The sequence below is a fragment of the Chelonia mydas genome, chromosome 8 (genome assembly GCF_015237465.2).
Source record: "Chelonia mydas isolate rCheMyd1 chromosome 8, rCheMyd1.pri.v2, whole genome shotgun sequence".
NCBI classification, from domain to species: Eukaryota; Metazoa; Chordata; order Testudines; family Cheloniidae; genus Chelonia; species Chelonia mydas.
The window spans coordinates 69,869,813-69,897,359 of NC_057854.1; the positions used below are offsets into that span (position 1 = coordinate 69,869,813).

At 40.4% G+C, this 27,547-nt stretch overlaps 1 protein-coding gene and 1 long non-coding RNA gene across 5 annotated transcripts in view; one reads left to right on the forward strand and one right to left on the reverse strand.

Annotated features, from left to right (window-relative positions):
• The first annotated feature begins 210 nt into the window (after positions 1-210).
• Positions 211-22,262, forward strand: LOC122461449. Its single transcript, XR_006283344.1, has 3 exons — positions 211-737; positions 6,159-6,189; positions 21,868-22,262. It is a non-coding gene; the product is annotated as an uncharacterized LOC122461449 (long non-coding RNA).
• The window catches only part of PLPPR4 (phospholipid phosphatase related 4), a 47,663-nt gene continuing 36,364 nt past the window's right edge, over positions 16,249-27,547 (reverse strand). For all 4 annotated transcript variants that reach the window (XM_007062601.4, XM_043521127.1, XM_043521126.1 and 1 more), the window contains 3 exons: positions 27,441-27,498; positions 25,620-25,793; positions 16,249-21,080 (listed from right to left, as the gene is read on the reverse strand). In XM_007062601.4, coding sequence (XP_007062663.1) covers positions 19,743-21,080; positions 25,620-25,793; positions 27,441-27,498 — 1,570 coding nt within the window. In that variant the 3' untranslated portion in view covers positions 16,249-19,742. The remainder of the gene's footprint in view (positions 21,081-25,619; positions 25,794-27,440; positions 27,499-27,547) is intronic.

Consider the following 27,547-nt stretch of genomic DNA (forward strand, 5'->3'; position numbering starts at 1 on the left):
AAAGTGCTTTATGAACATGAATTAGGCCTCACAACACCACTTGGATGTAGGTAAATATTATTTTACCTATTTTGTAGGTATGAAACCTATGAACTGGAGTATTGTTGATCAGTATGAAAATGAATGCAAGAGCAGCTGCAGACCTTCTACCAGGAGCTGGGGAATGGGGAAGCATGGTCAAAGAATGGGTGGAGTCTTGACTTCACCTGTTTACCAACTGAGCTAGTGTGGAGTGGGAAATAATCTGTGCTAGGTATAGGGCTGGCAGGTTACTTTTCCCCAGAGCAAGGAGTAACCAGGGACCAAATTGTGATTCCTGGCTGAGTCCAAATATTCCAAAGGTTAATGAAAGTGATTATGCATCTGCTTTCCAGCTCCAAACAGTATCAGCTATTCATTACTGAGTCTCTGTTTGTAGAAAACAAACACAGGCAATCTGAATTAAGACAATAATGGCACAATTCAATATCTATTAAGTGCTGTCTTGGAGATTTTAAAGGAAAAACAGCTTTGGCTAGGGCAAAGGGATTGTATAACTGCATTGTTTCCTTGCTTCTGTGTAGTAAGTTATGAAGAAATAATAGTGTGGATAGAATGGAAGAATCCAGCAACTATGAAGGAGGGCCCTCATAACTCTTGGATACAGAAAACAGGGTTTGTTTGGGTGAACTCCATTCAAGGAACATACCTCGGTGGGGTTCAGGTAGAGAATAGAAGCACAGCAGATCAGAAAACAGGTAGGAACTGCAAACATTTCCATTTCAGTTTTTAATCAATTTTTGGGCCAGCTGGAATGCACGGTATATTGTACAACTATTATTATTTATTTGTAATGCATAGGGCCTACAGGCCCCAATCAGACCAGAGCTCCATTGTGCTAGGCAGTTTACAAACACTGTTTAAGGGGGGGGATCCTGTCCTAAAAAGCTTGTAATCAAAGTTCTGAAAAGTTAGTTGCAGGCTTAAGGGTTTGCAGAATGAATGCCTAAATTAAGACAAGATGCAACAAATAAACTGTGGGAATGACACCCTCTCCCTGCCTGTAACAGTGAGAGATTGACATGGTTACTTAGCACTGTAGTACACAGCCGCTTTTTTTCTTCAAATATAATAAGAAACAAATTGATGATATCAAGTAATTCCTACTGTCTACCTGAACGTAGCCTACTTAAATTGGGCCTTTCTTAGCGTGAAACAAAGATGTTTTGATTCCTGCAGTAGTTGAGCATAAATTTAATTATGCCAGTTCCAGCAAGACGACTGTTCTGTTCCCTTCGGCCCACCATAAAAATCTCTGATCCAGTTCCCTGATTTATGCTCACAAGAGAGGAGAAAATAGAAAAACAGTAGGAGATTCATCTGCTTCACTCCTGATTACTGAGCAGCCCCTTCCACTGGAACTGTCAAAATTGTTTGGAAGTTTTTTTAAACCTTTTAGAAATATTTTTATGCATTAGATGTATGTGTATGTTGTACTATTTTTATACCTCATGTTTTGATTACTTGCATGAACGTATGTTGTTGGCAGAAGCAGCACCTAAGAGGTTATTCAGTTAGTGAGAGTCAAACAGGGAACAGGCATGTATATGCTTAGTTTCTCAAAAGAACTCTCAACAATAAGCATTTCTCCAAGACAGAATTCCTTATCCAGTCAGTGAAGCAGAACTTATATTATCTGCAACAGCACTATCCAGTGACTTCCAATAATTGTACATATATCTGCCTTTTTAAAAATATACCAAATGAACATTGGAGAACTGATGTTTAGTTAAGTTAGGTTAGTTTAGTTCAGAACAGGACTTAGAGCCTTAAGCGCCCCCTTGGTGACACTAGTTGTTAGGGAATTTGAGAGCAAGGAACAACTGGATACCTTCTCAGTGTCCAATGTTGTCAATAAAGAATTCTGTTAATTACAACTGAGTCCTGCATCTTTATACCACAAGAGGCCCTACACACCCTTTTCAAATTGATACAGATGCTGATGTTAAAAGAAGTACTGTAAGTTGCAATCTTTCTATCTTAGATTCTTATATTGGCACCCGTCACTTTAGTTTGTTCCACACACTTCCCAAGAGTTCAAAAACAACTGTAGTGATCTGTCTCTCATTTAACATTTTCTACCCTCATCTCCCCCAGATCTTATTGGTAGCTAGGACCAATTCCATGAAGACGTTTAAAAATCAGGACAGTGACCTTGAACTGGATTGTATATTCAGTGGAGATCCAGTGCAGAGAACAGTGGTTTGGGTTGATATGTTCCCAGTGACCTGTCTTGCTGAGCATGCAGGCTGTCATGCTCTAAACAAACTGGAGGTTTTATAGGGCATTTAACTTCATAGTAGATACTGAGCATTGCAATAGTCAAGCTGTGACCCTAGGCACCCCTGTGTTCACACCCTGCAAACTATATTTGTACAAAAGATACCGTGTGAGGTATCATTTGAAGAAACTAATAGCACACCGATCAGTAATATATTTTTGAAATGTATGTGACAATGCTGTGCATGGAATTATGGATACTATTATTATGCCTTAAAGTCTGTGACTGAAGATGTTTAAACCAGTTATGTCTGGGGGAGATGATAAACAGGTTTTCTCTGTACAAAGGAAAGAGTCCAACACCTCAAACCAGGTGCAGCCAAATTTAATAGGCTATTGATTTGTATCAAGGTTGCAAGGAAGAAAACTTTTACTTTCTAAAATTGTAGCAGGAAGTATCACATAGGAGCACACCAGGGGACACCTTAATCAAAATGGAGTCAACCAGCAGGAAGACAGCAAACTGAACCTCAGGGAATCAGTTTGGCTCTAGAAGCCGAGGCAGACTTTGAGATATATTGACACACGGAAAGACTAAGTAATCTTTTACCCGAGAAGACACAGAAAAGGACCTTGGATTATGTGGGGATCCTGGCTAAGAGATAGCCAGCTATTACTGGCAAAGGAAGATTGGTGAGGAAACTACCTTGAAAAAAGACTGTGGCTGTTAAGTTAGGTCTTAACCCTCAAAAGCATATTTTCACTTTTGTTTGTAAACCTTTCTATCTTTATTCCTTCCACTTGGTATCACTTAACCTGTGTCCTTTTGTTAATAAATCAGTTTTTATTTTTACTATAAACCAACTCAGTGCTGTGTTAGAAAGGTGCATTTTAATAAGCTGTAACAGTGACTCTTTAAAACTGCAGCAAACTTAATATCTGCTGTAAATGCGCAGTGATAGGTGCTGTGCATTGTAAAGACACATCTCAGAGGAGGTTGGGGTCTGGAGTTCACTCACTTGAACTGTTGCTGGCTAGGCAAGGTTGAGGTAGACTCAATGAATTTGCTGGTTTGGAAGACAGATTGGTGTGGCAGGAACCTGACACAGTCTAATCTCCATCAACTCTCACTCTTGCTGAGGCAGAGAGGTAACACCATTGCTCACAGCTCTGGGTATCCTCAGAAGTGCGTTATACAAGCCTATATGTTAAAAAAGAATGGCGTACTATGGCTAGATCTGAGCATACCTACTGTAGCTTTAGATGGTAGCAGAAGGGTTAATTCACTCGCTGGCAAATTAATTTCATATAAAGCAAAGATCACCACTGGTCATTGAATGCTGCTGATTGAATGCTCAAGGAGAAGTTGTGTAAAAAAAAAAAATTTAGCCTTTTTCTTTGATAGACAAAGTTACATATTCAGTGATTTTTTGAATTAGTTACATATTTTAAAAGCATATATGTACATTTCAGTTTATTTTACCTCTTGGATAAAAAAGCATGGATTGAAGGTTGTTGATTTATTCTAAATATGATGGATCAGAGAGATTCGTATCCAAAGACATCTACTTGCAGAAACTGTACTGTATTTTGGCACCAGAAATATGTAAACACTAAATACCTTAACTTCTGAATTATTAGCTTAATGTAATTATACCTCCTAAAGTGGAAAGATGGAAGGTCCTTTCATTATATAAACTGCAGTAATTGTCTACTGCATTAAAGTGATACGGTCAGCTCATGCTTCTAAATGTAAAACAGCATTAATGTGTAACCTGCTGGCATTCTATACCGTTAAGCAACATCGAGTGAAATCTATGCAGAGTGAATTTAAATTAAACCTCTCATTTTGGTTTCACTGCAGAGAGCAAAACTGAATAATTTTCTAACACACTGCCCCCTCTGCATTTAAAATTCCTCCAGAAATTGGTAAAACTCAGTGAAGCTTAATCCTTGATTAGATGGCTGGTAACATTTTTTACACGTTTTGCTATTTAGGAATCTTAGTGAATGTCATGTACATAACCTAAATACTTTCATTAGAAATGATTCATATAACAGATGTATTCCTACTTGTAAATGATTATATCACTAATTATGTTTGAAGTCATAAAATCCTTTCAGGAAGCAAGAATCTGGTAAATTCACAATTCAGTGTGTCTACCCCAAGTTTTCTTTTCAATGTATGTATTCCAAACTTTCTTTAGAATTTAGGGCTATTTTGTGCCATCAATTTTTAAGCTGAATTCGCCATCGACTTTATTGTGGAATTTTGCCTAAAGGGACACTTTCAACTTGAAAATAACATTTCCATCTGAAAATTTTGCTATTTGTGCTTCAAGAAACCTTTAGGGCACTGACTCTTCAATGACTTATGGATGTGTTTTAACTTTATTTGTGTGAGTAGTTTATTGATTTCAGTGGCAGTAATCACATGCGGAAAGTGAAGCAAGTTCATAAGTAAGATTGTTAAAACTGAAAAGGCTTAAAACCCCCGTCCTCCCAATTTTTCAGGTTGTTTGCTGTGTTCATTTCACAGCATTTTGAATATAGTCAGTTCCACTGTTTGTTGACAGTCAATTTGCACTTCCTGCCTCATGCACTATCATAAGGACATTACTCTCATGCACTCCTCTGGGGGGAACTTGTGGGCACACTTTGCTCCAGGTCCTACAAGAGGGAATTTACCAGTAGCAGCAGCAGCAAAGCAGAAAACGGTAGTGATAACAGGCAGTATGCAGGCACATGTAAGTAATGGGAGGTCTGAGAAGGTGGAGTGGGCGTTATCATTTTGGTGGTACTTGTAGATCTGCCCCTCCTGAATCTTAGCATGGGAGGAGATAATCATTTGTTTTAAATGTTCAAAATTCTTGTAGAAGAATATTTTTTAAAAAAATCAGGGCATGCTATATAAAGAATATGCTCAAACAGGCATTTTTTGGTTAATTAGTTAATTTAAAAAAGAATCAAGTTGTCTGTGTCCCTTTAAAAACTGACAGTTGTTTTTCTTTTTGATGTTGTAATTTTTAATTTCACTGTTTCCCTATGTGCAAATGAACATTGATCATTTTCAGGGTCTGTTGTTGTTATCTTTGCAAGAAGGGGAAGAAAGATCCCAACTTATAAAGACTCCAGCATTAAGCAAACAGGCATATCTTTGTGTGACTGTATAATATTCATGTGCTTCAAAAAATTGTAGACAGCAGTCACCAAAACCAAAAAATATGCAATAAGTAATGCTTCTTTAGGCCACATTAAATGTAATAGTGCTTCAACTTTGTATGTATTTATACTTTTCACTCCATAAAAGTAAAAGAGTAACATAGGGCTTGTCTTCACTACTGGGTAAGTTGACCTAAGTTACACTACTCCAGCTACCTGAATAACGTAGCTGGAGTCAATGTAGCTTAGGTCGACTTAACCTGGTGTTTTTACTGTGCTGTGTTGACAGGAAATGCTCTCTGGTGGACTTCCCTTATTGTCCTCGGAGAGGTGGAGTACCGTGGTTGACCAGAAAGCACTCTGCCATCCATTTAGCGGGTCTTCACTAGACCCGCTAAATCGATCCCTGCTGAATCGATTGCAGCAGTGTTGATCTCCCCATAGTGAAGACCAGACCTTAGTGTACCAACAGCTGCTATATCCTCTAGGAATTTATGGTAGCTATAAAATAATATGGTTGAAATACATGAATGAAGTACATTGAAATATTTCCCCAAATCCCAGATTTATGTTTACTTTGATGTGAACACTGGGCTGTACATACAATGGGCCATTGAGTTCCCCAGGAATTCATCTGGCCTAATATAATTTGTTTACTCTTTCATGTAAAATACTAGGGAATGATCCACTTTCCACTGAAGTCAATGTGACTGTTTCCATTGTTTGTTTTTTTATAGGGAGGCGAATTGGATTCATAAAGTGTCTTAGGTAAGTCACAAGAGAAGAGTGATTATGTGAGGCAAAAATGAGCTTTGTGACTCAAACTGTGTGTGTGTGTGTGAGACAGAAAGAGATAATGGAACAACTCTTTTCCACCTCACTCTTGTTCTTGACTACTGCAAAGTAATGCTTATAAATTCTTTATTAAATAAGACCCCATGTATATTTTACTGGTGATCAAAAAGATAAGTGCTTTCCCATATCCATTTTACCATGCAAGTTCACTCTTGCTTTACATTAGGTTCATGCCAGTAAGAGTCTCCAGAAATTATCATTTTATCCTCCTGTATTTGTCTACAAATGCACTAAGACTTGCAAATAAAATACCTATCTCCTTGATTTCATATGTGACTTTCAGGCATTCCCTCCCTGTTAATGCAGAAGAGTGATTAAAAATGGAAAAGATGCTTTATAAATGGCTAAGCAGACAACTGGCATAGTTACCATAGAAACAGAAAGTACAGTGGTGGGAATCAATTGGTAACCAGAGAACTTTGGCTCAGGAGACAAAAGCATAAAAAATTAAAACAAGAAATTTCTACTTCACTGGTGGTGGTGGTGGGACCCTTGAAATATAGGCCTCTCAGCACTCTTCTACATATACCTGAAGAATGGTGCCAGTATTTGCTTAGAGGACAAACTAGATGTAAAAGAGACATGTTGTCTCTGCTGAAATTTCCCCCTACTTTTCCCTGCTATTCTCCTCCTCTAGCCCTGACTTATGCTGATCCCTTGCGATACATACCTTTAGGGTGTGGGGGAATCCCAGACTCTTCTGTGGAGGATAAAACAAGCCCCACCTAGTTTTTTGAGGGGAAAAAATTGAAAAAAAGCAATCCTGTAAACACAATCTTCCAGATCCCACTGCTTTTGTGTGGGGCATTTCCTGGATGGGGAAGAATCCTGCCATTTTTAATCCTTTCCTCCTCTGATAAGAAAGTGACACCATGTATTTGCCAATCCATTTGTAATGCTGCCAAGGAACAAGAGTTCTTGGTTCCCGATGTGACTTTGGCTATGTTTTTGTATCTTTGCATTTTGTAAAATCCAATAAAGCTTTTTAAATAGAGAAAAGAAAAACAAAAAACTTGTACAATTAGATATTAATGAGAATAGAACGAGCTCACCCATTGACTTCACATTGTTATGGTTTTCTTAAAGTTTGACATTATTAAACCAATGACTGAATTTGTTCAGCTATCTTGAATCAAGGCAAACTCCTCAACTCAAGATGAAAAAATGGAGTCTACAGAGAATGACAGTTTGCCATTCTCTGATCTGTGAGAGCGGTCAAACCAGGGCCCTAACAGCCCTGAGGTTGAGGAGGCATGTTGTCTTCTAGGGCCCTGCACAGTGCTCAGCATTGGTGCAGAGATGAATCATGACTATAGAGGCTTCAGCTGCTTGCTTTTTACATAAGAAAAAATATTGTTGACCTCAATGGAAGATTTTCTTGCATTAGGAATTTGGAATTAGGACCTTATTCTGTGTTTCACACAGTGCCCACATAAGCAAAATTCCATTACTTTCAGTATGAGTTTTGCCTGTGTAAGAACTGCAGGATTAAGTCCTGTAGTCATATTTTTATTTCATTGGAAACTTAAAGTATTTACATGCAAGATTTAATTGCCTTCAATGTTTATTTAAAGCTTAGTTATTTCATTTCATATTGAGTTTTCAATAGATTAAGTTTTGTTATCCCTAACATGAAGATTGTACAACTTCCTTAAATTATAAGTAACTGTTACATGTCAGTTTAAGTTTTTAAAATCAAAATTCTCATTGAACAAGGGGTGCTAGGTATAATAGGCTGCTGAGCTGTGTTTGTCTAAAATGAAGCAATGGTGCTGTACATCTATCAGGTTTCTCCATTCTGCTCCATTTGTTTCTATGGCAACAGATCTCTTCCCCATCACTCTAGCAACAGGTTACTGTTGGTACCAGCAAACCATTGAGGTATTCATAACTTGCTTAGTGATCTTCTGCTATTACTGTCTAACATCAGCCACTCACCATCCTTGCTAACAAATCCACTTTTTAACACCTGATCATTCAATGGGATCTGCTCACATGGACAATGGGATTCTGAAAGGATCTATCTTAATGGATCTCTTTGTAAGATCAGGGCATCAATCATTACCTGACTGTTATCAAAGAAAATTTGTTTGTATTTAAACAGTGAGACAGAACAAACAATACAGTAATTCTGAGTAAAGCACACCTCAGCGTGTGGGCAAGATGCAAATAGAAGACAAGGGCTTTCCAAGAACCAGAAATGCATTTATCAGCACTAGCACATGGTCTGAAGTGTTATAATACTATAATTAGAGGCTGATTTAAAAATTTTTTTAAATAATTGTTTTAAAAATAATGATTTCAAAGAACCAACATATAAAATAGCCCTTTAATAGAGGGTTTAAAATATTATTTTACTTGTGCATCCCTTCTGTATCCTCAGTCAGTACAGATTGCTCTGCTGCATTCTCTTATATAATGATTTTTTACATTTTCTATTAATATCAATGCCGTGCAATCTTTCAGGTTATTTATATGGTGCAGGCTTTGTTTGACAAATCAGCTTGGTGTAGACATTTCTGCAACGGATTTCAAAACAAGGCATTAGATTCTAATGTGTAAAAGAATGTACATGTTTAACACACATTTAGTTTCGGAGAGAGATCATTTTTGGGCACCAAGCCTGGAAAGAACTCCATCCAGGTGGGTCCTTGTTCCTATGTATCACTCCTTGCAAGATTGGGGCATTAAATTTTAAGGTCTTCAAGGCAGGGACTGTGTCTTTGTCTGTGCCTCCCACAAGAGGGCTTGATCCTCATTGAGGTCTAAAGATTTAATACTACTAATAGAAAACCAAATAAGATTCCAGGGGGAATTTAGGAAGGCAGGATGTAATTACTGCAAGATAATTTTGGCCATGTCACCAAAATTAGTGCCCTTATGAAAATAGTCATGAATTTTCTATTTACCACCATTTATCAGCACCTTCTTTTTCTATACCTCATCTGAAAGGCAGTTCCACCACATTTTGTTCTTTTCAAGGGAGCATTGATTCAGTACTGACTATGGCCCAATCCTACACCTGTTGAAGCCCGTGGCAAACCTCCCTCAAGTGGGACTAAAATCAGGCCTTATGGGAAAAGCACCACATATTGAATCACCCAGACCATTTCCCACTGCACTTTGTGATGCCCCATCCAAATTGTAAACTGGCTTGATTCTGCTTATTTTATTAAGTGTGGAGAGCTCACAGTCCAAGCTGGGATGTCTGCATTGATTAAATGCAATATTTGTTTCACTGTTGTTTAAAGGCAAATTTAACAGTTATCCTGAATTATAGGGAAGTACAATGCAAATGTACATGTAAAAACTCCAATAGCTTTTCACTGTAGGCATCCATCTCATTTTGTTAATCTCCTGTTAATCTCAAGTCAAATTAATTAACACTCTTTCATAATTGGCATGTACATGTTTTAAATCTTCTACTGACTTATTTGTTCTTGTTTTTATTTCACTTATTAGATTAAAAGCAATTTCTCATCATCTGTGTCCAGGCCTTCCACTGTCAAAGCTCTGGAGTTTATGTAAACAAGGCATATTGTTTATCTTAGTTTTGGATTCATGTGAGTCCTTTTTTCCTTTGCACATTCTTCCATCAATGTTATGATCATTGTCAGAGGAATTAAGAAAAATCTGAACATATTAATTATCTGCCCACGAGGGTATACATTTACTAAAAAGTATCATTTTCTTTTTTGCTACAGGTGCTCAATCTTTTCTCTAGCAAAGCGCTTAACTTTTCTCTTAGGTTCCTTTGAAAATCCTAGCTTTACATGTTTTTTCCCCCATTTATGTCATGAACTGTCTGTTTATTAAATCTTTTACAACCTGTGTGTCAAAAAGACCAGTAGAAACAAAGGGAATGACAATTTCCCATACACAGTGATAATGTTACAGGAGAAATGAGGGGCATTTTAAAAGTACCTATCCCCTTAGTATCTGCACATATCCCTTTCAGCCTAGTGCTGTATTTTACTCAATGTGTTAGCTGCCATATTAGGTTCACCAAACAGATTGTGGTGTTTTTACCTCTTAGTCCCTGTAAGAGGGTGGCTTGCCCAGGGACTAGAAAGTGTGGTGCTAAGCCAACCCTGATTATGAAATGAGCCTCACTTTAGGGAAATCATAAGCTCCTGTTATGCTATATTATATATAAAGGCAGGAAGCTGTAGTGGAGGGAGGAAGCCGAGGAGAATGAGTTATCCTTGGAGACACTACCAGGAGTAAGAAGGCTGCTGCAGGGCCTTCAATCAATAGGGGTAAAGCTGAAGCAAAGAGTAGGAGAAAGCTCTCCAGCTAGGGAGGCCTGGGAGAGATCTCTGCCAGGCAGGGACGAAACTATAAAGGCCAACTGGGCTGAAAAATGTGTGAGTATGCGCATTATGGTTTTTTGGGTTAATCAGAAGAGAAACACTGAACTGGACTTGAGGCCAAAAGGGCTGAAGTGTAACAGAGGCCCCCAAGATGGGATGTATTTTTGAACGACCTGTGGAAAATGAGTTCTTAGAAAGCAGAGGCAACATGCTGTAGGGCATCCTCAAGCCATGAGAGGCATTTGGCTGTGCAACAGTCTCACTGATCACTGGAGCACCTTGTTGCCAAATGTGAGATTATCCCTTCTCTTTTATTTTCTTTCTGAATTCTACAAACCTGATCCTTGAAGTACTACAGGCCATAGATCCAATTATCACTGCTGATAAAGCAGGGCAGTTAAACCTGGCATCTTAACTATGGCAGCGCTCAGGAATTGAGCCTATTGAATGATCAATGCATGTAACCGTCCCATTATTGGCTTTCAACAACATGAGCATTCAGATACTACTTACTACCAGAAACGCAGCCAACAGCTGTGCAAATGGGGAGAAAACCCAGGAATGTTTGTAGCAGTAGATGGAGACCTCCATGTTGGAATGATCTAATTATTTGAAAACTCTCCTCTCTGTTGGGACAAAGAGGATGATCTATTAGATAACATTGGTGGGTGAAAATACAAGCGAGGATAGCCACTGACGCCTTCAGTAGGTCCCAGGTACTCTTATTGATGCGCTAGGGAATAGAACTTTCAGCTACTGATAACATCTCTGCATATTTAAAGTACAGCTGGCACGTTGCAGAGCAAACCACAGCTGGGAGTGATAGCACGGTCCAGCCTTGAAATGCAGAAACTCCTGAGTTCTAGTCCCAGTTCTGCAAATGTGTCTCAGTATGTGATCGTGGGCAAGTCACATAACTCAGGCTGATGAAATACCAGAAAAATATGTATGTTGAATAATTTATTTGACAAATATAGCTGGTATTCATTGAAAAAGGCTAGTAATATTCACCAGCAATAGAGCTGGTTGGATATCCCCAAAATGTTACCTCACTACATTATTAGATGGAAAAATGGCTCTACTTTCTTAATAAAATATTTGTTTTCTTTGCGTGTCAGCATTCCCATGTGCAAAATGCAGATAATATTTTTTCCTACCTCACAGGGCATAGTGACTTTTAACGATTAATTAATTAATGTTGTCACAGTGCTTTGCAAATATATAAGTGCTAGAGGGTGACATAGCAGTGTAAGAAATAGGCTGTCTGTGTTGTATTAGAAGAGATTGTGCCAGGTTTTCAAAAAACTTATAAAACCCTGCCATTTTAAGTAGAGGAATTTTCCATTTTATACATGCCACTGCAATCTTGACAACTCTAATGTATTGTAAACTCATATGTACCTGGACTTATTGCCACTCTAGGATACTTCACATCTTTACAAAAACATCATCTAACCATACTGGTATGTGGTCCACTATTTTACATATGAAAGCACCAACCAATTATTAGCAGATAAAGCACATTTTAAGAGTGGATGTTGTCAAGAAGTCTTTTCAGCTGTGCTCTGTATATACTTGTGGTGCTAGAGAAGCAAGTGTTAACATGAATGTGTGGTATGAGCTATTGTTGAGCTGTTATTTATTGCAGTAAAATTATTATCTTTAAGGTCCAAAAGACTGCTGCTGTCTTCTACAGCTAAGCAGAAAGCTAAGGGGGAGGGGAAAATGGAGGGGGAGGCGGAGAAGAGAAAAAAAATACAAAAAAATCCTACAGGGAAAAAAGAAAATGATTTATTTTCAGTACTCATTGTGCTGTCATTTTCTCCCTAGAGAAACAGTAAATTAAGCTATTGCAATCAAATGTATAACATTATCCTCTTTGCAATGATCATAGATCTAGATTTCTAAACACCTGAAGACCGGTGAAGCAAAACAGATATTATAATTACCAAGCTAAATGCTCTTTGGTAGTTACAAGAACAGGAAAAAAACCCATCACCTATTGGATACGATACACACATGCTAATTTCAGCTCTGAATGCTTTGGTGCGATGAGAATGGTGCTTTCAATTATGTTGTATTTAGAAGGGGCAGATATTTGACAGGTTTCAGATTCTTCTTAATGTTCATGCCCACCACATGAAGCAGTAATGCAATTTGGAAACAGCTGGGTGACAGTAGCACTAGTTGACAGTTGATAATCCTTGGTTTTTCTTGAAAATCAGAAGTACAGAAAACTATTACCTCAATCCTGAGTTGGCCCTAAGCCACCTTTTGTGCCCACCCCTCTCCCACTTAGAGAAATGTTAAACTTTTTCCTTTCTGAATATCACAGGCCTAACTAGAAGCATTATTCCTATACAAGTTAGGATACTGTAAGATTAATTGGCTGTGTGAAATTTTTAAATGTAATTTTTTCTTGTCAGCTACAAAGTAATTGCATTTATGTGCACAGTCCTGATTCCAAAGTTTATTTATTGTTGGGTAATTTCCAGGGATCAGGTATGAGTCCCGGATATTTTGTCCCTCTGCTGTGTCAATCAATGTGTCATCCCATATAAAACATCCAGTGTAAATACTCATGCATGAGTTTAAGGTTCATTCTCTGCAGTACTCAAGTGCCACAAGCTTAATTCCTTTGGGGTCTCATATGCCCTCAGAAAATGAACACATGGCCGAAGTGAGTTAATTATTCAATTCAAGGAAATAATTGCAGAAAAAACTGTTTTGTTTTATTTGTCAAGCTCTAGTAAGTGGGTACAAGCAAACCAACTGGGGCAAAGTAAGAATGACTGAATAATTTTCAAGGTTTGGATTCATGTGTGGAAGTATTCCCTCCCCCATTATTTCCACTTGTTCTTTCTGTCCCATTTCCTCTTTATCTCCCACTGTAGAATCGCACCTACCCTCTGCTCAGATACCTGGGTATCATTCCTATTGCAGACTCCACCACATTCAGGCTCAGAGAAGTCAGTGGGAGTGTCTCCATTGACTTTGATGGGCTATGAATCAGGTCCTCAATCTTCCACCTCCCACTAAGTCCATACATTCAGTGCTACAACCTCCTGACATCCCCACCCCAGATCCAATCTGAGTTTTTCCAGAGTGGCTACTTTTATCTTACTGTTGTAGATTCATAAGCCCAGCTGATCTGGTTGAGTTCTAAACTACTTCTCTCTCCCCAGTTCCTGGCATCTGAGGGCTTCCTTTTTCCTATAGCGAACCAGAGATCAAAGCACTATTAAAGCCACAAAGTATGCAAGATTCCTATTCTCCCATGCTTTCACAAAATGGCTCACAAATGTAGGAATGGATTTCTTTTATGAGAGGCATAACTGAATGTGTTACTGAGCATCTAAAGCGCTTGAAGAATTTACCATAGGACAGGTGAAGGCCTATTGGACTAAGGAAGTTTATATAGAAGAGCTGAAGTTTAGACGCAATGCTTCCCTAAATGTAAACTAGTTATTTTGATTCCACACTTTAAAGCATGAGCTGAAGGCAATAGTGGGTAATGTACCCGTGTGTATGCACATATGGGTTGGGGTGGAAAGCTGTCAGATTTTCCTTTTCAATGTATAGTTTTAAGCCACTTGTTAATGCTTGAGTTTTGCTGCCTGATTCATACTGAGCTATAGGATTTGTTAGATATCTTATCTACATTTTTGTCAACCTTGAATTTACTCAGAACCTCAAGCTATTTATGAATCCTTGGTTGTAAAGGCCTTTAAAATATTCCTGACAAATCAGATGTGCAGTTATGTCACATAAAAGGTCTTTAGATTTATAGTTAAATGATTACAGTACAATCTGGCCTCATTTGACTTCTCACTTCCAGGACCTCTGCGGCTTGCTTTAAATCCAGAACAAAATATGTTTAATAGATTCACTTTATTCACTTATGCCTGCAAATGCTTTGAACAGACCTCTTGGCATATTTAATTTGAGGCAATCAGTGGTTTCTGTATTAAAAAACAGACACAGGAACAATTTACGAAAGATTGACTTCTGAGCCAAGCATGTAGACTCAGTAAAACTGGAAATGTAGAGAAGACATAGTGGACCCAATTCTCCATGGCCCTGCACCTCATGTAGTTATTTACATGAGTGCAAAGTGGGCATAAAACACTGGTGAATCAGAATAGTTATGAATTACACCCCCTTTGCGCTGGTGTTAAGGACTACAAAAGATGGAGGGCAATGGAGAATCTGGTTCACTGTATTTGGCTACATATTAACAGGCCCTTAGTATTCAGAGGTCTAGTCACCTTAAGATGCAGCACCTGCAAATACTACCTGCACAGCCTTTTGCTTTTGTTCAATTCCCCGGCTTTTGCCATCCACACACACTCACACGCATAGAGCTGTAATGTCCCAGCTCGGCCTGGTGGTAACATACATGAGATCGGCACGGTGAATGATAATGTAAACTCAACTGAATTCACTTAGGGACAGGGCTTAAAACCTTTATCTGATGCCCAATCACCACAGCGTAAGAGTCCTGGGTCACCATTCCTTCCAAGACCACAAAACCTAAAGGCATGTTCATGCAGTTTAAAACACTAACACACTTGTATGGTCTATGCTATGCACTTTATTTAATGAGGTAACATTGTCCCTCATCTTTCTGTTTAGTGTAAATATATAGGGAGAAATATAAAAATTACTCCATCTCATGCATTAATTTTCCTTTCTTTCCCCTCCTGGTTTCACTACACTTTTTCTTATCTAGAATAGGACATGGGCTATCTTCTCCTTCCATGACTGTTTTTCTTTCTCTCTCATTGTATTTCCTGTCTTTGCCTTCTTCTTTCCCATCCCAATAATCTCTTTTTTCACCACACTTCTCTTTTCTAATTTACCTGACGAATCTGTCTCTGTCTCTCTCAATCATCCACACACTTTCTAACTGCTGATTTTGTCTTTCCCCTGCCTTTGTTACCTGTTTGTCTAGGAAAATGCTTAACTTTGCTGGTGTGGGTAGAAGAGGAATTCTCATCCGTTGCTTTTCTTCTACCATCCTCCTTTTTCTTTTCCTTCCATTGTACGTACATGTTAAGTTCTGTCTTTCTGATTCTCCCTCCACAAGAAGTTAGTTTTCTTATGTCCCACAACAATTACTTTATGGCTTTTTCTCAGTTTCCTTCTATGACTCTTGACCCCCTCTCCTCGCCCTTTTTTGCATTCTGAGCATTGCTGATTATGTGAGTAAAATTCAGCCTCTAAAATTGCATGACAAGAAGTGGAGTAAACCCCTCTGCCTTTTACTGGTCAGAACAAATGAAAAACTGCACTGTCCTGTTTGTGGAAATGGCAATGCCCAACTGAAAGCACACTGATATCAGAGGCTATCTTTCCATTGACTTTACCAGGCTTAGGATCAGGCCCTTCATGCCCAGATTCACTGGCTTCACATTTTCATGTGGATTTTTTCCCATAGATCTAAGACTTTCTGTCCTTAAGCAGTTCCTTATGACTTCCTGTATATTTTAGATGGCAATGCTAATGGCTCGGATTAGCTGCCACTGCTGCCAGATTTTACATTTCTTAAGCTACACATTAATGATACAAAAAAGAAGGGGGCCAGGAGTGGGGAAGGAGAGGGGAAATGGGAACTTGACTTCTACTGCTCTACAGATGAAATGACTGAACTTCAATGAGGAATTTAATCTTTATTTTTATGATAGCACAATAAACTCACACAGTAGCATTGATCTGTACTTATTTAACAAAATACATTCTAGCAATTTACAAATTTTTCCATTTGAAAACATTGCGTAACAGTTTATTAAACACAATATTTTATATATAGAATTTTCATTGAAAAACATATTTAATTTTATATTTCCAGTATTTTTTTTCTCAGTAGAGCACAGCCTAACAAAGAAATTGGTTCCCCCTTTCACAAGTAAGAAAAATTAGAACACTAAGAAGATGCCACCTGTCAATTTATTTCATCCATTTTAAATTAAGGTATTAGTGGAATGTAAACACAGGTTAATTTTACAAAAGGCTCCTTATCAGAGATACATGCAGAAATCTGAGTTCCAATGTATATCTTATTACATTTGTTTTCTAATGTAATATAATTTGATAAGCCATTATTAAAAAGAGTTGCCTTTGGCACTTTGAGTAAAAAAAGAATATATCAATATTATGTAAAGAACACAATTTCAATGATTACACAAGTGCTTTAAAATCTTTTGTTAAGAAATAGGAAAGCTTGATAGGAAAAATATCACACTGCACTTGAAATAATGCAGCAAATTTCATAGTAGTAAAAGCAACATATGCTAGATACCCATAAATGGCTCAACTAAAACCAAGGAATAAAGAGCAACCACTCCCACCAGAAACCCTGTCATCTCCAAAACAGTTATACTGCTGGAGAGAGTAGTGTATAATCCTTGGTTTATTGCCAGTATTTCCAGTTGCAGTTTTCCATTTCTTTTTTCAGGTTTATCTACTTATGTCCCCTCTTCTTGAATTTATAGGCCAGCAATGACTGTGTCATACCCATTCCATTAAAGCTAATCCTACCTGCTCAATTGTACACCCAAACTAAGCTAAAGCCTACATATTTTTATCCAAGACAATCCACGTGTTTGCAATCCCTAGGAAATGTGTAAAAAAGGTTTGATATTAAATACCAAGGACTGAAGACTCAGTTTTATTTATATAAACAAAAACAAAACAAACCTTGTAACTATTGTAATCTGAAACTGCATATTCTAAAAAATTACTTTTCTTTTCTCACCGTTCCCTAGTTTCTATGGTTACGTTCACCACTATAGTGCCCAGTAGTAACACTCACCATTAGTAGCAGGCTACACCACCCCCACAGGATAGTTCCTTAAACATAATCTGCAGAATTCAAACTTGGAATCTCAAAGGTGAGGGGGTGGGGGCGTCTGTTCGGACTGGTGGGGAAAACAGATACTGGCTCCATTAAGGGTCTCCCTGCCCCCTTCCTTCAGGGGTTTGGGGAAGGGGAAAGCATCACCTGAAGTGGTGGGCTGGCCAGCAGGGCTCAGGTCAATCATTTGTCCCTGTACACTGGATTGGGGAGAGGGTATATAAACCCTGTTCCTCTGGCTGGAATCCCCTTCCATGCCTCCAGTCCCTGGGATTAAAGTAGGTCCTGGGATTGTTTGGTCAGCTGTGGGCATTGCACTAGGCACCTTATTTTGGACTAGGAAGGATTTTTTCCCCTTACTGCCAGATTGGGGTTTTTTTGCCTTCTCCACAGCAGCTCAGTGACCTGGTGGAGTAGGTTAGGAGATTAGGTTCAAGCTGCTGCAATTTAGTAAGTGGAAGATGTTCAGTACAGGTACTCATTCTATAGGGGCCCAGCTCCCTCATGAACCAGAACTGGAAGTTGACTTAGGGGGTGCCTTCCCCTAAAGAAGTTGACTTAGGAGGTGCCTGGAGAGGAAAGGGGTTAGGGCTCCTAACGTCTGATCAGCAAGAAGACAGCCCCCCATCATCAGCCCCTTAGCCCTCCCAGTGGGGTCCCAGCAACAGGCTAGAGACCATCTGTGGAGTGTTGGGGGAATGTTTCCACTAGGTGGAAACATTTAAGGAAGGAATCAGGACCTGAACTGTACAAGATATTGCCTGGTAGTTTCCAGATGAGCTAAATTAATAAAGTTGCAGCCTAATTACACCAAATCCCTTGCATCTTGTCTGTCCTCCTTTGCCCAGGACAAAGCCATTTTAGTTCCCTTTAGAGTCTAGTTTAGTAATTCCTGGCAACACAGATTCCAAGAAGGCAAGTTATTTCCTCATATTATAAAAGTATTACAGGAAGAATCACACCATTAGGAGTTCATCCATATTCTCTCCAGTGCCAGGACACAACCCTCTTGATTCCTAACTGAAAAAAAGTCATGTTTAAGGAGGGTCTTATGAGTCTGTCCCAGGGACCCCAGTAGCACCTGAGGCACAATGCAATACTTGCGTATTGATTCTGCATACTAAGACATTCCAAATTTAAAGCAAAGCATTATAAATAGGGATCCACTATGACGAGAGTGAAGCTTATGGTCATTTTGTGCTAAGCTAAGCAAGTGAAGTGTGTACGTCCAAGTGTGAGCTAGAATGCTGGTTAATCAATAGTTAGTGACTGATCAGGCAGTAGCAATTTCAGTTTTCATGGCTCACCTTCTTTCACAGCAAATTTCTTTGCAGTTATCAGTGTCAAGCATTATCTAGTTAAAAATTAACAGAAAAATATAAGGTCTGCAGAGAGACAAAATGAGAGCTTGTAAAAATGCAAAATCTGTATTATTTTATGTGCTTTAAAAGATCCCTTTAAAAACAATATTTAAAACTGTTCTACAAGTTAGCCCACTAAGAAGAAGCCTCTTCATTAGTAGCACCTGTACTTAAACAAAAGTTGAGCAGCAGCAGCAGCTAAACTATTCAAACTAGATAGTTATTTCACTCCAATGGAATGTCACCCACATATTTTTTTGTTGCAGTAAACATTATTTCAAAGAACTACACAAAATCTTTGCAATCTTTTAATGTGACAAATCCACTATAACAAAGCTGTAAATATTTCCTACTCTACATGAATGCAGCCAGCATCGTCCTAGTATTAGCAGTATTATTTTTAAAGTAACTGCACATCAATATGTCATGTGTCGAGTTTAACGCATATGTAAATTTTCAAAATATGTAAAGTTATAATCAGCACCACCCTGTATTAAAGTTTTGGTGCAAAATCTGCAAAGGTGAATATACAACACTGATACAGCCTTTGCTGTGAAAAAATTATTTGTCCTCAGACGTAAATATAAATAAAATCAAAAAGTTGGCACATTCAGGAAATAAAGTGTCTGTGTTCAAAACCATCACTTTGATTGATATCATCACCCTCAGAGAAATGTTTTTAGTCTGACGAAACAAGTTGTAAGAAAACTCTTTGTATTAGGTTCTTGCATTGTGCTTTCCCCCACCCCCCCAACCACATGAAATCCACAAGCTCATGCACACCATACATCAGCAACATCCAACAATAGTCAGGCCGATGCTCAGTAAATTTGGCACATCAAGAATATTTCTGAATCTGCTCAAAAAGAAATAGAGCACAAGCTTTATAAAAATGTGTTAATTCTTGGTAATATGGATCAGCTGACATGTCTCTTTTCATTCTTTGTAAGCTCTTGTGGGGGATGTTCCTTTATAGAAGATGTTTCTGGTGTTCTCTGGGCTGCTCCCTCTTTCAGGGATTAAAATAATGTTACCTTTTCTTCGAAGTGTGGAGTCACGGCTCGAAGAGATGGACAGAGTTTCTGAGCCAATCTCACTTCCCTCCACTGGTGTGACTCTTATAGTGGTAATCCCATGATGGTGATGCTCACTGTTATCTATGTTACTTCTTTTCCTGTCACCAGACCCATAACTGTCTTTCAAGGATTCACAGCTCTCAGAGTCTCTATTGAGATCATTTAGCTCATAAATTTGACGAAGGCTACCTTTCTCGGGAGCTTTCCATTTCCAAGATCCACTCCCTTCACCTTCTGATGGCACCTGAATTATGGGTCTGTTATTTTCTGGATGGGCCTCAACTCTTACAATACCACTGGGTTCATGATCTGTCAAGGTTTTATATCGGATGGCTCCAGTACAGGTGACTGTGCTGCTCTCTGAATTCTTAGGACTGCTCTGAAGCACTCCTTGCTGCTTTGACATGGCTATTACTTGCATGATTCTTGGCTGACTGTTGCTTCTACATGCAACGCTTTTCTCTGCAGCTTTCAGCCATTTGGCCCTAGCTGAACTACTTTTGGGAGATGTGTTTATATTTTCCTGGGTCTCTTCAGGAATATGGACTAGCTGTGAAGAACCAGGACGTGACTGAATAGAGACTCTTGGCCCTCCAGAAAGACCAGTGTTATTACAACCCGGAACGCTGCCAGGCTGAATTTTGAGGTACTGATTGCTGGGGCCATGATGATCACCATTAACGCCCACTCTGGATGGCTCAGAGCTTGATCGCATTTCAATAGCCCTTGGTGGTGAATGGCCGGATTCAGTCTCTATTACTTGCAAAGACAATTTTCGACTTTCGTTCTTGTTCTTCCATTGAGAAAGAAGTTGCTTGGAACGGGCAGAGTCCATTGATGCATGAATTGTTGCGTTTCGCCTTGCTGGATCTTCCAGTGATGGCGTGTTGACTCTTGGCAAAGTGTTGCTGAAAGTAACCATATTTTCCTTTCCCATGGGGCTTCGTGGAGTTATAATCTCTACATCAGCATTTGCTCTCTTGATGTTAGTCAGGGATCCAGAATCTCTGTGGTTTCGATTCAGAATACTCTCAGAATGGTGAGAGGAACGGCCGTCACTATTGCCACCATTTTTACCCGGTAAAATTCTGTTGGCATCTTGACTCAGGTCTGTCAAAGATCTTAATGGTTCTCTTTGCAGATTCTGGTGAATTACATTCTCTTCACTTGGCAAGAAGTTCCCCACAGCATAAAGACCCTGATATTTGGATAGAAGCATTAGATAATTATGGAAAAACAAATATTTTCAGACACTTTAATTATACTTTCATGGCTTTAAATAAATAGAAAACTCATAATGTTAATACAGCTAAATGGTTCAGTTTGTTTTCTTTCCATTACTACTTATCCTCACCAATACAAATCTTATTTATTGTTCCAAATTTTGCCCTCAGTTCTGTACATGCAGGTATGTATAAAGTGGTACCATTGTGATCCTTTATTACACCCAGGTAGTCTAAGAGAATAACTGGGAAAAGCAGAGGATTATTTCCCCCTCCTACAAAGCAGCAGATACAGTACAAGGGAGAATGTTTTGTTTTTAAAATAATGTTTTCACAATTCCTGGCCTTCACTTAAGTAATGTTTACAGCTACACAACTGTCTGCTCTGATTTACTGAATCTTGTTCCAGCTAGATTAGTTCTCTGCTCAGTGGTTCTGCCCTTTCTACTGTGTAATGACCATGTAATACAATATCTACATGATAGAACAATTTGAATCAATTGGCTTCCAAGGTATGCAGAACTTCAACAAGGTTTAGCTTCGTGACATTTACTCCATTCAGTGGGCCAGTTGTAAAACAATATCATTTTAAAGAAATTCTAGTGAGAGAGAATATTTAATAAACAGTCCAAACGCTTGAGCTAATCACTCAGGTTAATTCTTTGCACTACTCCCAGATCTGTTTGTAATTACACAGTATTAATTTCTCCCTCTCAACCTCCCCATTGATTTTTTTTTTTTTTTTTTTTTTTTACTTTTCAGAGCCGATTTGCTGGCTGCAGAGTATTTAGAATGAAGAGTCTCTGAAGTAAGGCATCATGCAACAGCCTATGAGCAAGCTTAGTCAAGAACATGCTTGAGTGTGTGTTTCAAACATAGGCACAACTCAATTTTGCTGTGAATTTTGTATGTCTTTACATGCACTTATCATTTTATGTGGCATCCAGGGTAAAAAAATCAATTCCAGATCAGGTTGCAATACACAGGAACTGACCATTTTCATATACCGTGTGATTTCAATGGTCTATTCATATTGGTGTTACTTCTACCACTCTAAAAGCTATTGCCTCTAATATCATCCTCTGGTGAGGGCATTGCATAGCAGAGGTTCTCAAACTTTTGTACTGGTGACCAGTGGTGAGCTGGAGCTAGTTCGCACTGGTTCGCCCAAACCGGTTGTTAAATTTTGAAGCAGTTTTAGAACCGGTTGTTAACCCGCTTCCCTGCAGGGGGCGCTGAGGCTTTGATGGGCTCCGGCTGAGAAGTGATGTAATTCCTCCTCCGGCCACCGGGGGCGCTGCGCTATGGGACCATGTGGGCTGCCGCCTGGCCCTGAGCACAAGCCCTGTTGCTACTGCTGCTCCCCTGGCCCTGGGGCTCCCGATGCTGCCTGGTGGGTCCCCGGCTGCTCTGCTGGGCCTGGGCTGCGTCCTGCTGCTCTCCCTGTGAGTACCCACCAGCCTGCCCGCAGCCAGCCCCTGCCTCCGGCCCCCCCCCTGCACCCCCTGCCCGCAGCCAGCCCCTGCCTCCGGCCCCCCCCCCTGCACCCCCTGCCCGCAGCCAGCACCTGCCTCCGGCCACCTCCTGCACCCCCTGCCTGCAGCCAGCCCGTCTCCAGCCACCCCCGCACCCCCTGCCCGCAGCCAGCCCCTGCCTCCGGCCACCCCCTGCACCCCCTGCCTGCAGCCAGCTCCTGCCTCCGGCCACCCCCTGTACCCCCTGCCTGCAGCCAGCTCGTCTCCAGCCACCCCTGCACCCCCTGCCTGCAACCAGCCCCTGTCTCCAGCCACCCCCTGCCCTGCCTGCAACAGCCCCTGCTGCACCCCCTGCCCTGCCCGCAACCAGCCCCTGTCTCCAGCCACCCCCTGCCCTGCCCGCACCAGCCCCTGCCACACCCCCTGCCTTGCCCGCAGCCAGCCCCTGTCTCCAGCCAGCCCTGAACCCCCCTGCCCTGCCTGCAGCCAGCCCCTACCTCCAGTCAGCCCCTGCCCTGCCTCCAGCCAGCCCCACAGCCCCTTGCCTCCAGCCAGCCCCAGACCCTCCTGTCTCCAGCCAGCTCCACACCCCCTGCCCTGCCCACAGCCAGCCCTGCACTCCCTTGCCTCCAGCCAACCCCGCACCCTCCTGTCTCCAGCCAGCCCCCGCACCCCCTGCCTCCAGCTAGCCCTGCCCCACGCCCCTGTCTGCAGCTGGCCCCCATCCACTGATGCCCTGCAGTTCCCAGGGCAGTAACCCTGCACACCTGCTTCAATGAGGGGGGCAGGGAGCAGCTGGGACCCACACATGTGCATGCCCTAGGGTGACCAGACAGCAAGTGTGAAAAATCAGGACAGGGGGTGGGGGGTAATAGGAGCCTATATAAGAAAAAGACCCCAGAATTGGGACTGTCCCTATATAATAAGGACATCTGGTCACCCTAGCACACCCCCAGGGAGTGGCAGGGATCCACCCATGTGAAACTTAGCTGATTTCTAGTTCAGGCCCATCTTTTTAAAAAAGAACTTTAGGCAGGGTTAACATACATCCGTATTTTCCCGGACAGGTCAGGCTTTTTGGTTCTTAAATCGCCGTTTGGGAGGAATTTTTAAATTTTAAAAATTCCTCCCGGGAAAATACAGACGTATGGTAACCCTGCTGGTACAAAAAATACATACTGGGGCACATACCTTAAATCACAACTTTTAATAGGGAACTGGTTGTTAAGATTTTGGCAGGTCATCACTGCTGGTGACCCCTTTCACACAGCAAGCCTCTGAATGTGACCCTCCTTATAAATTAAAAACACTTTAAAAATATTTAATGCTATTATAAATGCTGGAGGTGAAGCAGGGTTTGGGGTGGAGGCTGACAGCTTGCAATCCCCCATGTAATGACCTTGCGACCCCCTGAGGGGTCACAACCCCCAGTTTGAGAACCCCTGGCATATAGCCTGTACTGTCATGTGATTATCATGATGTGACTGAACATCATCTGTTTTAATATTGAAGAGCATTTCTGACTCATTTTGGTTCATAGCTGGATGCAGGGAAACATCTTTTCCTCACCCACACAGGACCCAGGCAAAATGCTGTCACTAGAATTCCTTGAGCACTGGGGAGGCTAGGAGGTAGCTAGCCTGACAGTGTTCTGAAGACTTAAGATGATGTAGATCACTCAGACTGGGGATGTGTCCAGAGCCCCACTTCCTAGCACACACAACACCAAGCACTGGAGGAATACTTGCTATGCTTTTCACCAACAGATGTAAGGAGAGCTAAGCCCTTCTTGAATCCTTCTACCCTATACACATGGAGTGCCTCAGAGGATCCCTGCTCAGGCCGCAGAGTTCTGCACAACCTCCCAACATGTTCCAATGATGTACAAGGGCATTACGTTGCCCTTAGTTTATTACCAACTTGGCAATTTATTGTACCTGCTTATGTTAATTTTGGCCGTTTTAAAGTTCATATTTAATTGTGAAAACAAAACTGATATTTGTAATATAAACTACACATGGCAGCAAATTCTGATCTAATCCATTATTTTAGCTAGTGTTTGGATAGAAAAGTCCCAAGATACTTTCAGACAGCACACAGTCTTAGAGCTGTTTCCATGTTCAATCTTAAATTACATTTACTTTTAATAGCAACGTTGTACATTATGTTATTTTCACTGGGTGACTGGCTCCTTTAAAATGAAGCAGGGTCCAATGCACTGCAACTGACTGGCTTTCCTCCAACAGGGGTTATGAGACGGCTCTGGGCCCAAGAGGGGAGGTTCAGGAAAGGGCAGGGTGAGCTGTGCCTGAGAGCACAGGCTGGAGGAGCAAGGAAAGGGTCAGGTGAGAGCTTCTTGGGGGAGACAGAGAAGCTGCAGAGAATGGAAAGCCCTGCAGGCCTCCGTGGAACAGGGAGGGAGGCCGGGCTAGGAGACCAGCGGCGGGGCTAGCCTGCTGAGTGGGGAGCCAGTGCTGGGCGGTTGAAAAGGACTAATCCTGTGTCTGGGGTAGAAGAGTCATGAGACTGCTTATTCCCAGGTGGATGGCCTGGAAAGGGAGGCCCTGGAACAAGGCAAAAAAGAACAGGGAACACGGTGCTGCTATTGACTTTTGGGTGGGTGACACAGCGGTTTTGTCCCTGAGGAGGAGAATGGAGAAAGTGTTGTACCTTTATATGTTTACTGTGGGTCTATGGAGAATGGTTTTACTACAAAGGTTTTGGGGAAACTGCTGCTTGTGAATAAATTATACCTAGAGATGGGACTTTGTGTTGGACACTGAGGAAATTATGTTCCTTTCATGGGTGGAGAAAAAAGAAACTGATGCTGGCACACCTATTGTGCTGCAGCCTGCTGCATGAGGGCATCCCAGGTGGGGTGTCATCCCTATGACAGGCATCCATTTTAAATGGAGAGACTCCTGTTCCCCCTTTACCAGTTTATCTCCAGAAATGATACTTGTGTAGAATTCACTAGCACATTGCAATATGAATGACTTGTGTTTTCTAAAACTTAGAACACATTCATACTGTATTTACCAAATAGAGAGCAATTCCTCCTCCTATTAGAAAACCACAATAGACATCAACTGGATGGCTCTTATACTGGGTGATACGAGTCAGGCCACATATAATTCCACAGATGATAAATGCGAAGACGAGAAGAGGTTTCAGAAGTTTGGAGGAGTCGGTTAAAGTGGAATTGAAGTACATCTTGAAAAGAAAAGAAAAGAAAAAAAGTGATTTATGAAATTTCAGATTGACCTAAGAGGACATGACTTTATTTCATGTATGGTTTCTTCAACTGAATACAAAGGAATGCCTGGTATATTCTTATTGCATCAATTTTGTTGATTTTATTTTTCATTTTTGGTAAAATCCATTCAACTGCTATAGAAAAATCTTTAGTCAAATGGGACCACTTCCAAAGGCCTTATCCAAGCCAAACTCTCACCGAAGACAATGCAACTCAGACCTGAGTAAGGATTTGGTGTGTTGCAAATATTACTAGCTAAGGAGACAGTGCTTTTGGAACATAGGAATTGTCCTACCAGATGAGACCCATCGTCCATCTAATACAGTGTTTCTGATAGCAGTTAGTACCAGATACTTTAGAGCAGTGTTTCTCAGCCAGTGGGTCATGACCCCTGGGTGTATGTCACAAAAAGCAATCACAATGTGCTGAAAATTTTATTATAATCTAAAGCAAAGAAAATCTTGCTCCTCCACTTCCCTTAACCTTCATGGTCAAGTATTGTCTGTTGAATATGTAACCACACACACAATTAAATTATATAGACCTATCATGGTTATCCTTAATATATTTTTTACTCTTATTTTGATAGTAAGTGTAAGGGGATGGTGTAATGTTTTGACTTTGAATAAGGAATCACTAACCTAAAAAGGTTGAGAAACACTGCTTTAGAGGAAGGTACAAGAGATCCCACAGTGGGCAGATGTGGGGTAATCAATCCCCTCCCCCGGAAGGTTTCAATTTAATCAGTAATGGTGGTTGTTATTTATTATTTATTTGCATTGCAGAAGTGCGTAGAAGTCCCTGTCATGAATCAGCACCCCATTGTGCAAGGCACTGTGCAAACACAGAACTAAAAGACTGTCTGCAGTAACTGATTTAAGCCCGGAAACATAAGGTTTCACATTGCTTCCAATCCTCCGTTAGCATTAACTCTAGATATTTTTGTTGTTTACATAAACAGCCACTTGCTCTTTGAATCTTGCTGAGTTCCTAGCCTCTGACCTGTGCTCCTCCTAGATTTTAAAAATTAAACATTCAACAAAGGCACAATTAACCATAAATTAGCCAGCCAATCCTATTGGTAAATATCAGTGGAGCTATTCACATCAAACAAACAAATTCCTGATGTAATTCCACTGAAGTCAATGCAGCGATATCAAGGAAGAATTTGTCCCTTAGAGTCTAGAGTTTGGATGCAATGTTTGAAGTAAGATGGGAGGAAGAAAAGAGGCAGGATATGGTAAGCATTATTTGAACGCAAACTAAAATATCACTTTATAAGACAAGTATCATATTTTGTATGTGAATAATATGAAGCATTAAATATGCTTTAATGTTACACTCCACTACAAAGGATAATGTTGCTAGATAACAAACTGTGTGGAACTACTGTGTCCCTACTGTTTCTTTTATAGTAATACAATATTGAGTTTATTTCAGCTATTTGTAATTTCATTTTGCTGTCAGGCTCGGAGGATAAGAGCTTATTTATTTCCTTACTACGTTAGGCAACAATCTAAGTCAAGTCACTTTACGCCAGAGAGTAAATGACATTCTGACTTTTCTCTAGTACAAATGAATAATGAACAGAGTTGATTACTTACCGAAATATATACAGCTGCAAAGGCTGCCAGAGTCGCATGTTGAGAAGGGAATGACTTTCTGCCAAGGAAGGATACTCAAATTATGCTTCTCAGTTCAAATACACTCT